The 14,940-nt window shown below is 49.9% G+C and overlaps 1 protein-coding gene and 1 pseudogene across 1 annotated transcript in view; both read left to right on the top strand.

The window, feature by feature from the left end:
• KLHDC4 (kelch domain containing 4) overlaps window positions 1-14,940 on the top strand; it is a 60,742-nt gene that overhangs the window by 14,939 nt on the left and 30,863 nt on the right. Inside the window, 1 exon segment of the mRNA XM_017543685.2 lies at window positions 675-811. Within this exon segment, the coding sequence (XP_017399174.1) occupies window positions 675-811 (137 nt within the window).
• The window catches only part of LOC108314682, a 29,344-nt pseudogene continuing 24,273 nt past the window's right edge, over window positions 9,870-14,940 (top strand).

Raw genomic sequence — 14,940 nt, 5'->3', positions numbered from 1 at the left:
CCCTGAGATGAAGTCTTTCTCCGTTGCCCAGGCTGCAGTACAGTGGTGTGATCTTGGTTCACTGCTACCTCTGCCTCTCAGGTTCAAGGGATTCTTCTTCCTCAGCCTCCTGAGTAGCTGGGACTATAGGCACATACCACCTCACCTGGCTAATTTTTGTATTTTTAGTAGACAGTGTTTCACCATCTTGGCCAGGCTGGTCTCAAACTCCTGACCTCCTGATCTCCCACCTTGGCCCTCCAAAGTGCTGGGATTACAGGTGTGAGCCACCTCACCCGGCCCATGAACACTTTCTTTCACGTGCACATTGTGCTTGTGGAGGGTAAGTTTAGTTAGCACTTAAGAGGTAGGAAAGGGATGAACGAGAGTAGGTGGACAGCTTTATTATAGATAGTAAAAAAAATAAGACACTGCTAAGTTGTACCATGCCATTGTTCATGTTTGAAGTAACTAGCTATGTCTACTTATGGGATATGGCATTGTCTACGTTTAAATGGCTGTTTATTGTGCAGCCTAGGGGGGCAGGAGAGAACAGTGGCTGAGTGTGGGCCGGTCACTTTGGAGGTCAGCTGAGACAGTCGTGTGGTACTCACGCACTCAGCATTTCTGGTCATCCATGGAGCGGGCCCTGCTGCTATGTGGCTGTGCCTGACCTGTCTCCTTTCTTTTCACAGGCGGTGATGGTGCCTCAAGGTGGCGGACAGCTGTGGGTCTTTGGAGGGGAGTTTGCCTCTCCCAACGGAGAGCAGTTCTACCACTACAAAGATCTCTGGGTACTGCATTTGGCCACCAAGACCTGGGAACAAGTCAAGTAAGAAGCCGGATGAGAAACTGAGCTCCAGGCATGGCTCCTCTGAGCCTGAGTGCTGAGCCCAAGTGCTGGGAGCAGACCTCAGAATACCAGGGCGGGGAGGATCCTGGGCCACGGTCCGGGAGCCCAGTCTCGCTGGGACCTGGGAGACCACGTTTTCTCTGGACCCTTCACAGGGAAGCCTGGCCCAGGTGTGGAGGGCACCAGCTGCCTGGCTTTGGTGACAGCACTGCCAGGATTGGCTGGGCCAGCTGTGCCTTGGGCTTGTTCTCCAGGTTCCTACTGTCATCTGCCACCAGCCTCTCGCTGGCCGTGTTACTGTCCTCCTCCTGTGGCCTTCATGTACACCCTTGGAGGCAGATGTAGGTACCCTGCTTGCTGGAAGGGGAGCTGATCCCCATCCATACGTGGCGTTTACGGAAAGGGCGTGCCCTTTCTGTGTGGAGTTGGCCAGAGGCAGGTAGGACGTTGATATTTCTCTTCAGTGAACCCGCTCTGCCTCTGTTCGTTTCCCCTTGGTTGGGAATGTTGCTGCCGGGGTTTCTGATGCACGTTTACCACAGGTGTCTGCCGTTAGTCCGGAGCTGCGTGTCTGTCTCTGTGTAGAGTAAGACGGTGTGTTTGCTTATCAGTTTTTGAAGAGAAGAAGCCTGGTGAAATGCCAGACCGAAGTAGAGTTGTTAGTGTCTCTCTAGGTGTGGCTTGGCCTGATTGCCATGGCTGCGACCCACCCTTACGGGCACCATATCCTGCCATTAAAGTGGCAGAGCAGAAGTCCCTTTCCCGGGAGGGAGGCCGCTGCACACAGGCCTTCTCCGCATCTGGGGCTTTGGCTGGAGGACGGGGTGCTCGCTGGAGCCCCAGCTTTGTTATGTCACGGTGAGCCTTGTTGGGGTGTTGGGGCCTGTTCTGCTGACTCCACTGCTGTGCCTGGCTCGAGGCCGGGAGTGTTAACCAGTCGGACGAAGAGTCCACGTTGCACAGAGGGTGCAGGTAGATGCGCTGCCCTGGGCCCACGTGCTGGAGGAGAGCGTGACCGTAGCCTTGCAGCAGGACCCGGAAGGTGCTGTGGTGTGGGTGGGTTACTGTGTCCCCTGGCTTTCCAGTCCCCTTTCTCGTGCTGGCTTTGTAAAAGGTTCATAATTTTAGTAGGCACAGCAATCAGGAAATGACTTTGATGCTGAAAATGGGTTTGTGTGTCTTGAAACTCATGTACTTGAAGTATTTGCACTCAGCAGATAGTTGTCGTCTCTTGCTTTTTGTAACTGTTCCTTTCACAGTCCACTTGGGACTGATTTGCTTGTTCACATTTGGCAAATCGTTTTGTGTTTGTGTGTGTGCGCGCGTGTGCGCACTTGCGTGTGTGTGTGTGTGTGTGTGTGTGTGTGAGTGAAGAAGTATTGCTCTGTCTCCTAGGCTGGAGTGCAGTGGTGTGATCTTGGCTCACTGCAACCTCTGCCTCCTGGGTTCAAGCAATTCTTCTACCTCAGCCTCCCAGGTAGCTGGGAGTACAGGCAAACACCACCAGGCCAGCTAATATTTTTTTGTATTTTTTTTACTGGAGATGGGGTTTCACCATATTTGGCCAGGCTAATCTTGAACTCCTGACCTTGTGATCCGTCCACTTCAGCCTCCCAAAGTACCGGGATTATAGGCGTGAGCCACCACTCCCAGCCTGATTAATTTTTGTAAATAGCATTTTAAATAGCATTTCCAAGGGAGATATGGGGTACACGGTGGGTGCCTGGTCACTTTGGGAGTGGCCCTGGCTCCTGTCTTGGGCAGGTAGCCGCGGGTGGGAGCCCCTACCCTCGTGTGCAGCTCCAGCTGCATCCCACACTGTTGGCTTGGGCGCAACACAGGACATCCAGGCAGCTGCCCGGGGTCAGGATTATCTGATAAACAGATATCTTGTTACTTGAATGCTTGCTTGTTGTAATTAGAACAATTAAAACAGATTTGTTTTAATTACAGGGGAATTATGTCCTTCACTGTCTTCTTTTTGCCAGAATCTTTGTTTGTGGAGGTAACTGTCTCTGGTGATGATTTCTGGTTCTGCTGGGCCTAAGTAGTCATTAGCAAGGGAGACCTGTGGGGGTGATGAACAGAGACCTGGCAAAGCATTGCTTTGAGATGTTTGCCTTGGCAGCCATGGTGTGACTGGTGGGTCCGCAGGTCACCCTTGGTCCTGGAGGGGCGTGTGAAGTGTGAGTCTGATGAGGAGACACAGCCTGAGTACAGATTTGGAGGTCAGGAAATTGAGGCTGTGCCCCTAAATTAATTAATCCCCCCCTCCTCCTTCCTTCTCTTCCTCTCTCTCTCTTTTTCTTTCCTTTTCTTTCTCTTTCTTTTTTTTTACTTTTGTTATTTATTTAATAGAGACTGGGTTTCACCCTGTTGACCAGGCTAGTCTCAAACTCCTGACCTCAGGTGATCTGACCACCTCGGCCTCCCAAATTGCTCAGATTTCAGGTTCGAGCCACTGCACCCGGCCTCTTTCTTTTTCTTTCTGGCCTTTCTTGTCTCTGTCTCCTTTCTCTCCTTTTTTTTTTTTTTTTTTGTCTGTCTCTCCTTCCTTCTTCAAGAGACAGAGTTTTACTGTTGCCCTGGCTGGAGTACAGTGGTGTGATCACACCTTAATGCAGGCTCAGACTCCTGGTCTCAAGTGGTCTTCCTCCCTGAGCTTCCCGGGTAGCCGGGATTACAGGTGTTGCACCACTGCGCCTGACTAAATTTTTTTTTAAGAGATGGAGTCTTGCTCTGTCCCCCAGGATGGAGTACAGTGGCACGATCTTGGGTCACTGCAACCTCTGCCTCCTGGGTTCAAGCAGTTCTCCTGCCTCAGTCTCCCAAGTGGCTGGGATTACAGGCACATGCCACCACGCCCGTCTCATTTTTGTATTTTTAGTAGAGATGGGGTTTCACCATGTTGACCAGACTGGTCTTGTACTGCTGACCTCGTGATCTGCCTGCCTCTGCCTCCCAAGGTGCTGAGATTAGAGGTGTGAGCCACTGTGTCCGGCTTAAAAAATTTTTTCTTTCTTTTTTTAGAGATGGGGTCTTGTTATATTGCCCAGGCTGGTCTTGAACTCTTGGCCTCAAGTGATTGTTCCACTTCAACCTTTAGAGTAGCTGGGATTATAGGCGTGAGCCTCTCTGCCGGGCTGAGCAGCTTCATTTCTGTATGTCTACTGTTCAGCAGGATTTGGTTACTGCTGCTTCACGTGTCTGTGATTGGGAGACGACTTACCTTGAGCCTGGTTCGGTTGTGAAGGCCCTGATGAGACTCACAATGGTAACAAATGGTCTGCGGGAGATGATGTTGGACAGCAGATATCCAGGTCCCTTTCCACTTTGTCTCCCATCATGTAGTCAGATCTGGGCGCTGAGCGCTTGCCCTCATTAACACCAGGTATCTTGACTGTCCTCATGGCCTCAACCTGCCCTCTTCCACCCTGTCCCAATGTTGTCTTGAAGACCTTCAATGTGAATGACCCCCTTCTATTGTGTACCAGCTCCAAGCACATCTTAGCTAAGGTTTCCTGAGCAAGACATTCAGCAGAAGCCAGAATAGATGAATGGATTTGCCCATATAAAACAGGAAGGTCTTTGTGTGGAAAAGGACGCCACAGGGAAAGTTAAAAATAGTGACCGGTGGGGAGAAAGCACCTGCAACATCAAGCAGAGCTCACATCAGGGAAGGTGGTGCCCTGTGAAGCAGAGCAGCAGGCTGGGCAGAGGGCATCACGAGGCAGGCCATGTTTGTACATAGTTTGTACAAAAAACATGTACAAAAGTATTTCCAAAAAACAGGATGCAGAACAACATATGCTTGGAAAAAAGCCTGCGTGTGTGCACATGTGTGATTATATGCATGTGTGCGAGTGTGTGTATGCATGGTTGTGTGTGCATGTATGTGTGCATGCATATGTGGCGTATGTGTGCTGGCACACCTGTGCTTGTGTGATTGTGCATGCATGTGTGTGTGCATACATGATCGCATGTATGTGTATGTGTGAGCATGTCTGTGCATGCACCTGCATATGTGTGTGTGCACCTGCAAGTACACACCTAGAGAACCCAGTTACGTGCACACTGTATGTGCACATGAGGAGATTGCTATCCTTTCTGAGGTTTCTTATGATTTATTGATCTTTTCTTGGTGCCATTTTTTAATGCTATTTTAATTACTGTAGCTTTATGGTATTTTTTGATAGCTTGGAAGATTTTTCTCATTTAAAGTCTTTGCTTTTTATTTCATGAGCTTTACCATCAGTTTTTCAAATTCTTGTTTTTCTCTGAGACAGAGTCTAGCTCTGTCAACCAGGCTGCAGTGCCATGGTGCAGTCTTGGCTCACTATAACCTCTGCCTTGCTCGTTGAAGAGATTCTCCTGCCTCAGCCTCCCGAATAACTGTGATTACAGGTGCCTGCAACTATGCCTGGCTAATTTTTGTATTTTTAGTAGATTCAGAGTTTCACCATGTTTGTCAGGTTGTTCTCCAACTCTTAACCTCGTTACGCACCCGCCTCGGCCTTCCCGAAGTATTGGGATTACCGATGCCCGCCACCATGCCTGGCTAACTTTTGTATTTTTAGTAGAAACAGGTTTGCCATGTTGGCCAGGCTAGTCTTGAACTTCTGACGTCAGGTGATCTGCCCACCTCGACCTCCCAGTTGCTGCGATTACACGTATGAGCCACCGTGCCCGGCCCTCAAATTCTGATTTTGAAAGTCCAGCAGAGTTTCAGTGGGATTGCGCATTTGCTGATAAACTGCATTTACGGAGTGACACCATCATAATCCACAGTCGTTCCCCTCGGGAACACTGTACATCTCTCCATTTAGTTGAGCTTATTCCTTTATTTAAAAATTTAAACCTGGACTGCGGTGGTGAGAGTGTCAAATCGTAACCACGAAACACCCTGGGAAGTTAGGTTTATTTATTTATTTTTATTTCTTTAGTCAACTTTAAAATGCCCCAAAGTAAAATTGCAGAGTCGAAACCAGGTGCAGTGGCTCATGCCTGTAATCCCAGCATTTTAGGAGGCTGAGTTTGGAGCATCACTTTAGCCCGGGAGTTTGAGACCAGCCTGGACGACATAGTAAGACCCCATCTTTAGCAAAGAAATTATCTAGGTATGCTGGTACATGTGTAGACACAGCTACTTGGGAGGCTGGGGTGGGAGGATCACTTGAGCTGAGAAGTTGAGGGTGGCAGTGAGCTGTGATTGCATCACTGCACTGCAGTCTGGGCTACAGTGAGACCCCATGACTTAAACAACAAAATCAGAGTGCAAGGCATACACATTTATAAAGCCTTTGACCTCGTGTATAATGGTTCTCCTAAAAGCCTCAAGTCAGGGCTTCTGGTGGCTTGTGGAGGGCTGACTCTTAGCTGATGCCTGTGCGGGACACTCCTGTGTTGGGATTTTCCTCAAGTGTTCTCTGTGCTCACCTTCGCTTCATCACTGGCAGTCACTGGACCACAGCTTTAGCGCCTTGCAGAATGAGTCTCGCCTGCCCTGATGGGAAGGCCTTATGGGCGGCTTGTCTAGACGGGCCATGTTTTGATTCTGGGCTTAGAGAACAGTAGGGGGTTTTCCTGGCACAGTGGCCAGCAGAGCCGTCCACTGGCAGAGGAGAGGACCTTTTGTGGTGGCTTTCAAACCTTCATACTCCACATAGCCCCTAGGGAGCCCAGGAGAATGCTCCTTCCTGCCTGCCCACCGCAGGCCTAAGTCCATTCAGAGCAGGTTTGAGGTGAGGTTGAGGAATGTGTGTTTTAACCTAACTTCTCCTTGCGCCCTCTCCACGATGCCAGTCCTGATGGCTCTGCACTGTAGGCGGAGTCCTGTTATGATTGGTCAGCCTCAGGGACTGGTAGAAGGCATGCTTATTTTGAATACTTTTCAGCGGATGTGAAATTTTTTAGCTGCTGCTTATAAGAAGTAAGAATATTCATGTAAAATATGTCGTAGGGCCTTAACAATGAGAATAGTGTAGGTTTTGCTTTTGTAAGTTACTCAAGATTGCAGAATGGAAGCATTCTCTGGTTGTTTGGCGGGGCAGGCTCTGAGTGCTGTGCAGCCCGATGGATGGTCATGTCCTAGCGTGCAGGGGACTGCAGGTACAGGTGGCCTGTCGACTTTTCGAGCTGCGCTGCAGCGTGTGGGATCCTGGTGCAGTGCTGCCTCTGCCTCTCATTGGGCTTGGTGGTTCATGCACTACGTGGCCACTGCTGAGAGAGGACTACTTTGGCTGTTTTTGCCTTTTAGATTAAAAAAAAGGGAAAGGTCAGGAGATTCAGCCACAATGAAAACTTGTCTTTTGCCCTTTCTGGGGAAGATTGCTTTGGCAGGCCCTGTGCAGAGTATGAGGGAATCCCCATGGGGTGGGCTTAGGTCTTTTCAGAATTCCGGGAACAGTTCATCAGGAAACTGAATAGAAGTTGCTACCATGATCCAATTCTGCACTGTGCATGCTTTTTTTTTAGTGAATATTTTTGACTCCTGTGGAGCAAGTTAGTTTTTCAGCTGAGGGAACTGAAGTCCGTAGGAATTAAATATTGGTAAAGGTGCATGGAGTCTGAATTCAGTATCTGGAGTAGCCTATTCCTTGGCTTTTAAGATTTGTCTTGTAGGAAGGCAGAATAGAGTCCCTCCTGTTGTCATTTTTAACAGTGATGCGTGTTTTGGAATGCTATCTGATTTGAGTTGGGTTAACGTGTAGTAGTGGTCCCCAACCTTTTTGGCACCAGGGGATAGTTTCATGGAGGACAGTTTTTCCACCGATGGTGGGGTTGGGGGATAGCTTCAGGACGAAACTGTTCAACCTCAGATCATCAGGCGTTAGATTCTCCTAAGGAGCACACTGCCTAGATCCTGCAACCCAAGTCCATTGCATGTGCAGTTCACAATAGAGTTCAAGCTCCTGTGAGAATCCCATGCTGCTGCTGGTTTGACAGGAGGTGGAGCTCAGCTGGTGATGCAGCCGGGTTCCTGACGGGCGCATGGCCCTCCGCCCACGTCAGCACTTGTTGGGCGCTGTCTCCTGCGTTTTGGTTGGTTTGTGGCTGTTTTTGTAGCACATAGGATGACGTGGATATTTTTAACAGCCTCATCCTCTTTTCCATTCTAGCAACAGTCAGGGTGACATGTGGATACTTTATAAGTCTCATCCTCTTCATTCTAGCAACAGACAAGATGACATGCGGTTACTTTTTAACAGCCTATCATCCTCTTTTCCATTCTAGCAACGGATAGGAATACCTACCTCATAATGGTTTGAAAATGAGGGAGAATAGTAATGGCGACGTCAAGATGAAAACTCAGGCATGTGAGAGTCACCGCCTCGTTGGACGGCTGCATGTGGCCAGCGCTTGCAGCTATTTTGGGGTCTCTTCAGTCTCGACCTTGAGTGGGAGGTGCCTGCAGAGCTGCCCCATTCTGACTTTGCAACAAAAATCTATGTACTGTTTCTTATTTTTATTTCTGTACTTTTTTTTGTTTTGTTTTTTTGAGACGGGGTTTCACTCATGTTACCCAGGCTAGAGTGCAATGGCGCGATCTGGGCTCACCGCAACCTCCGCCTCCTGGGTTCAGACAATTCTCCTGCCTCAGCGTCCTGAGTAGCTGGGATTACAGGCACGCACCACCATGCCTAGCTGAATTTTTGTATTTTTTTTAATAGAGACGGGGTTTCACCATGTTGACCAGGGTGGTCTCGATCTCTTGACCTCGTGATCCACCTGCCTCGGCCTCCCAAAGTGCTGGGATTACAGGCTTGAGCCAACACGCCCGGCCTGTACGTTTGTTTTAAAGGCGCGTGTGCTCATGTGAGTTTGAAGGGAGATAGATGCAAAGGAAGGAGTTGTGTTCAGGGCAGTGGTGTGGGGAGGGCTGGGGAGGGGGGGGTGGAAGACTCCCCTTTTCCCTCCCACGTGAACAGATGCTGGTGACGTAAGGTCTGTCTGGCTATTGGTAAGTGACTAGAAACTGAAACACTAAAAAGGCCAGCATCTAGTGTTTGCAGAGGGTTTTCCTTTGATAAAGGTGTATCATAGTGGAGATGGGTCACAGCTGGGGGTGCAGGCAGCTCCCAGGAAGGCAGGAGCCACCCCTCCCCCCTCCACCCCCACTATGGTCCAGTCAGGCCTGGGCCCTCCTAGCATCAGGCTCTGGAGCAGGAGGGGAGGTGGCTGCCCCTGGGAGCCCCTCAAAGTAGGGTTTCCCCTCTCCCCGCCCCCCCGACCTGACCACCTCCTGTTGTGCTGCCCAGCCTAGGGCCTCTGGGATAGGGAGGAGAGAAAGAGTGGGGGCTCCCCCTCGGGCCGCATGTGTGTCTGGTCGGTGCGCTGGAGTTCTCGTTTCCCTCCTCCATCTTGGTGGGCCTGCCCTGCCTGCTGAGCTTACTGGCTTAAACACTCACAGCCTGGTTAGATCCGTCTGCCACACGTGACAGCAAGCGCTTCTCTAGGCACTGGCCACCTTCTCTCCCTGCCCCTGCAGGAGTTGCAGGGGGTGGGGGGAGATTGGTCTCTCTCCATTGGTTTCTGAGCTGGTGCCGTCCGAGGGATCGCCTGTGTCTCACAGATGGAGGCCAGGCCACTTCAGGACCGTGCCGGATAGGTGTTTCATAACAGCTTTTTCTGAGATGTGATTCATATACCATCAAATCACCCTTTAAAAAGTATAATTCAGTGGTTTTTAGCATATTCACGGAATTGTGCAACCAACACAGTAATTTAAATTTAGTGCATTTTCATCCCCCAAAAAGAAACCCCATCTCCCCTGGCAGTCACCCCACCTTCCTCCGTCGCTGGTCCCTGCTGCCTGCGTCTGTGGATCTGCCTATTCCGGGTATTTCATAAAAGTGGAATCAAACTATGTGGCCTCTGTCACGGGCTCTTCTTTCTGTGTGGTGCTGTCAGGACACGTCCTGCTGTCCTGGGCATCAGCGCTTCACTCCTGTGGCCGGATGGCGTGCTGGCGGCGTGGATGGCGTGCTGGCGGCGTGGATGGCGTGCTGGCGGCGTGGATGGCGTGCTGGCGGCGTGGATGGCGTGCTGGCGGCGTGGATGGCTGGTGTCATTGGCAGCGGGCCGGCGGTGTGGACAGCGTGCTGGTGTGTGGATGGTGCGCTGGTGTGTGGATGGGCCGTGTTTTGTTTATCTGCTCTCTGTTGGGCACTTGGATTGTTTCAGCTTTTCTGCTATTGCAGGTGATGCTGCAGTGAACATTCATGGACAGTGCATACATCTTTCTATGCATTGGAGCACGTGGGAGATGATTGATACTGTTTGGTTGCGTGAAGATATGGGGTGTGTGTGTGTGTGTGTGTGTGCGTGCGCGCGTGCATGTGCACATGTGTGTGCACGATGTTTCCTCCTGATGTGAGGAAGGGGTTATCATTCAGTGGTCAGCTAAAGCTGCATCTGAGTGAAAGTGAGTTTCCTGGAGAACGCACCTTATCAGGATGATTCTGTTACTTTATGATTCTGTGATGAAGGACAGCAACGAGTTAGATGCAGTCAAGCAGACAGTGCCTTACAGTGGCTGGCCTCTTGAGAGTCTCGGGCATGAAGTACAGGTCGCCATGGGAATGGACACACCTTGCTCTGCCCTGTAGGCATGAGTGTGGGTGGGTTGGGTTACATGTTCTGAGGCTCTCTGACTCCACAGAAATGTGGGTTCTATGGACAGCAAATAGCAGTAGCTCCTGAAGACAGAACCTTCCCTGCTGGAAAGCCAGGGTATGTGTGTATTCCCGGTTGTGCGCTTTGCACAACAGGGAATGATGATCGTTGGAATCTGTGGTAGGACTGAGGTGGAACTCAGGTATACGTAAAGAGAGACTGATTTGTAGAGAAACCAGGAGGTGAGCCGGAGTGTAGTGGTGTGATCTTGGCTCACTGCAACCTGACTCCTGAGTTCAAGTGATTCTCCTGACTCAGCCTCCTGAGTAGCTGGGATTACAGGTGCCTACTACCACTCCCAGCTAATTTTTGTATTTGACGGGTTTCACCATGTTGGCCAGGCTGGTCTCAAACTCCTGATCCACCTGCTTCACCCTCCCAAAGTGCTGGGATTATAGGTGTAAGCCACCATGCCCTGCTGATTGTCTTATCTGTAAAGTGAGGACAAATGGACATAAGAGTACTGTACGTAGCATAGAATAAACACTCCACAAATGGTGGTTTACTGTGAATGGTAATCATTGAGACAAGGGTATGGTTTATAGGCTGCCTGAGTTCCGGAGATGGCTGCTAATCATGCCACACGCCGTGATTAAGTGTCCTGTTTTTACTCCGCCACCATTTGTTATTTGATGGACTTGATCCTCGGAGGAGCAGGGCGGAATTCCAAAGGCATGTGTTTGAAATGAAAGGGGAGGTGCATGCACACGGTTCTCCTAGGGCTGTTCTGTAACCACGGTTGAGAGACAGGGCTCCTCTAGTCTGAGGATGACCCACTTAGGTGGAGTTCCCTGTTGGCTCAGCCCCTGTGACCTGGACCTTCAGGGGTATGGTAGGAATTGCTCCTTCACTCAGCAGATGTCTGAAGGCCACAGGTGTGGCAGGTCCTGCAGTGGCACATTTTCATGATATTCCTGTCCACAACAGACTGCGCATGCATTGGTGGTTCCCTAGGATGATCATACTGTTTTTACCTCCCTTTTTTGTGTTGAGACAAATAATTGCCATCCTGTTAGGGTGGCCTAGAGTGTCTGGGACATGCAGTCGAGGTTTGTAGCCGAGAAGCAGTGGGTTCTCCCGACAGCCCAGGTATGTGGCGGGCTGTGCCTTCCAGGAGCGTGTGAGTGCACTCTGACAGCACAGTCTTGACAGCCCAGTGACAGAGTTGCCTGACAATATGTTGTTTCTCAGAACCTGTCTGTCATTAAGCAGTGTGAGACTGTATGTTGTAGAATTTTGTAAGGTATAGACTTCAGAATTGTTCCGAGAAGTATTTGCACGTGGAGTGCTTACCTCTGATTGGACCCTAGACTTGTGGAGTCATCTGGTGTGTATCCGTTTTCTGTTAGTATCATGGCCCAGCCCATTGGAGGGGCCTGGTGGGGACACTGCCTGGCAGCGTGCCCCCTTTGGCGCTCTGTTGTGTGCAGCTTCTGAGCCTCGAGGCAACCACCCCCACGATGTCCCACCATATTCTGTAATGTCCATAGACTTCTGGCTGAGGAGGACATGTGAATGTTTTAAGACTCCATATTTAGGCATGACAGCAGTTGCAAAGCCTGTTGGGGATTCAAATATAAATGGACTTCTTGAAGTAACTTTATTTTTCTAAAGAGGGATGTGGAGTATTTTTATAGAAATTTTTTCCCTTTTTAGGTACAAAACACTGTGATAGTTGGCTACTGCCACAGAAAGTTAATTGAGTCCTTTGTGTCAGCCAGAGGATGAGACTCTGGTGGGATTCCCATGCAGGCAGTGGAAGGAGGCCCTGCCCCAGCGCCAATAGGGCAGCTGAGGGGCACCCCTCAGCCCCAGGCCTTGTGTTCTGTTGCTGGACGGGGATGGCAGTGACAGCACTCAGTTCTTTTTTTGAAGCAGACTTGGATGCAAACACAGTGGTTTAGTTTTGAATGAAGGTCTGATCCTGAGATTGTTCTTAAAAAGTAATCCATCAGGAAATGGATCAGCAAGAAGGGAGTTCATTTCTTGCTCCGTGTGTGGGGTTTTCTTCTCAATCGATGGTCTCGCCTGCGGTGTGTCCGTTGTATGGCTGTCCCGTGGGGCACCCAGTCAGGAGGGGATGGAGCGGCCGTGGAGTCTGGAACTGTGAAGTGAGGCCAACTTGCAGGACTCCATAGAGACTTAGTGAGCTGAGGTCCTGCTACGCATCAGTATGTGAGGAGGCCGCCCCACAGGCTCATGCCAGCTCCAGGTTGGATTAGTAAAACTGGTGTCTAGAAAAAGGGACTGCTTGCTTCTGGTTGACTTTCCGTGGATGGGTGTGGTGGTCATTCTGAGTGCCATATTAAAAGGAATGCTGCGGACGGAGGGTGCTGGAGGAGAGGAGCCAGTGGGAACCTGTGTGTGAACAGGGAGAACGGAATTTGCTGCAGCCCCTAGGAGTCAACCTGGTGATTCGGTGAATGATCCCTCGGAACTTTGTAAACTTGGAATAGATCACTCAAGCTTCCTTTTAGCTTTTAGAGTCCATGTCCTGATGTGTTTTTAGGGTACTTGCCTCTTTGTAGGCTTTTACGGAAAACGCTGTAAGTGGGTTTGGGGGATTGCTGTGTAATATGCAGAAAAATAAATGGAGGAAGAATGCATTGTGTAAATAGGCACCGGCTTGTGTGATGAAAGCTGCACCTATCCTTTGCAGCCCAGAGTGACTATGACCTGTGTGGAGAGGTTGGAGGGCCGGGCAGAGGGCGTGTGTGAAAGCTGTGGAGAATCCTAGGGAGTGGATTCCTAAGAAGGCGAGGTGGGTCCTCAGCGAGGATCCCAGGGAGTGGATTCCCAAGCAGGAGGTGAGGCGAGTCATCAGGATCCCAGGGAATGGCTGCAGCGCCCCTGCCCACCGACCCTACTTAAGGCCCTGCCCTGGTACCTGTGGCTCTAGGAGATTTCCTCGGTAGTCCCAGCACACGCACCTGTTGAGGCCCATATTGTAGCCCACAACCTTCCCTGTGTGCCCAGCCTTCTCTGTACCTGGGCGCCCTGCACATCCGTGGCCTGTGTAAGCACCTCTGCAAGCTTTCTGAGCGCTTGCTGCTCCAGTGCCTCCTCCCCACCCCATTCTGTTCCGTTGTTCCTCCCTCTGGTTGTGAAAGTCACGGCTGCTCACTGGAGGACTGCTGGGAGATGCGGGAAAGAATCAAGACCAGAAAACCACTGAGTACCCCCAGATAGAATCAGGAATAGGATTGGCTTTGCACCCTGCCTTTTCACTTAGTTTTTTTGAGCATTCTTCCATGATACGCAGTATTTTAAAGAATGTTTCTTTTTTTTTTAAGTAAACTGCTCTGAGCTAAAAGAATGTTTCTTAAACATCTTTGTCAAGTTGATAAAATGAAACGCTATCTGCTTTATTTGAAATTCTTTGATTTCTAGGGAGGTCGATTATAGTTTTGTTTTCATTATTTGTATATTTTTAAGGTTTTAAATTTGCTTTTTGTATTGCTGTATATTTTTATATCGGTGTTATTGAGGCATAATTATAATGAAATTCAGTAACATGCATGCCTTTTAGGTATAGAGTTAGATGAGTGTTAGGAAATATGCACACCCATGTCATCACCACCACAGTCGAGACGTAGGCCTTCTTGTCACCTCAGAGAGCGCCCTCTTACCCTGTGTAGTTGGTCCCCTCCCAGCACCTACCCCGGAAGGCCGCTGTGGGCCATGGTGGCATCTCGCGTTTCTGACGCTTGTGTGCATGGAGTCCAGCAGAACCTGCTTTTGTTCAGCGAGGTGATTGCTGTGTGCGTCAGTAAATGATTCCCTTTTGTTTCTGAGAAGTCCTCCCCAGTGTGGGCAGCAGCACACGCTGTTCATTCACCCACTGAAGGACAGCTCGGCTGCTGGGGTGATAGCAGAGAGCATCTGTGAACATGTGCATGTCAGTCGTGTGCGGACCACTGTTTTCCTTTCTCTTGAGTAAACGTTTAATGTCATATTGCTAAGCTGTGCACCAAGTATGTTTCACATTACAGAAGCAGTCACTGTGGCTTCACTGTCTTGCATTCTCACCGGTGCCGTGGGTCCAGCCGCCCTGCGGCCTCCTCAGCACTTGATGTTGTCTTGATTTCGGGTGCCCAGCCATGTGTGGTAGGAGGTCACAGTGGATTTGGCACGTGTTTCCCTGACCACTTGTGATGGTGGCCATCTTTTCCTGTTTTCATTGGCCATTTTCCGTCTTTTTTCCTCCATTTTTATGTCATATGAACTTTCTGATCAAATCTTTTGTTTGTGTTTTTATTGGGTCATTTATCTTACTATTATAAGGTACAGTTCTGGACCGGGCACAATGACTCATGCCTGTAATCCCAGCACTTTGGGAGGCTGAAGCGGGCAGATCACTTGAGGTCAGGAGTTGAAGACCAACCTGGGTAACATGGCGAAACCCCATCTCTTCTTAAAAAAAAAAAAAAAAA

The sequence above is a fragment of the Cebus imitator genome, unplaced genomic scaffold, assembly GCF_001604975.1.
Source record: "Cebus imitator isolate Cc_AM_T3 unplaced genomic scaffold, Cebus_imitator-1.0 Scaffold159, whole genome shotgun sequence".
Classification (NCBI taxonomy): domain Eukaryota; kingdom Metazoa; phylum Chordata; class Mammalia; order Primates; family Cebidae; genus Cebus; species Cebus imitator.
Note: the sequence above shows the minus strand (reverse complement) of the source record. Positions and strands in the feature narration are given on the sequence as shown.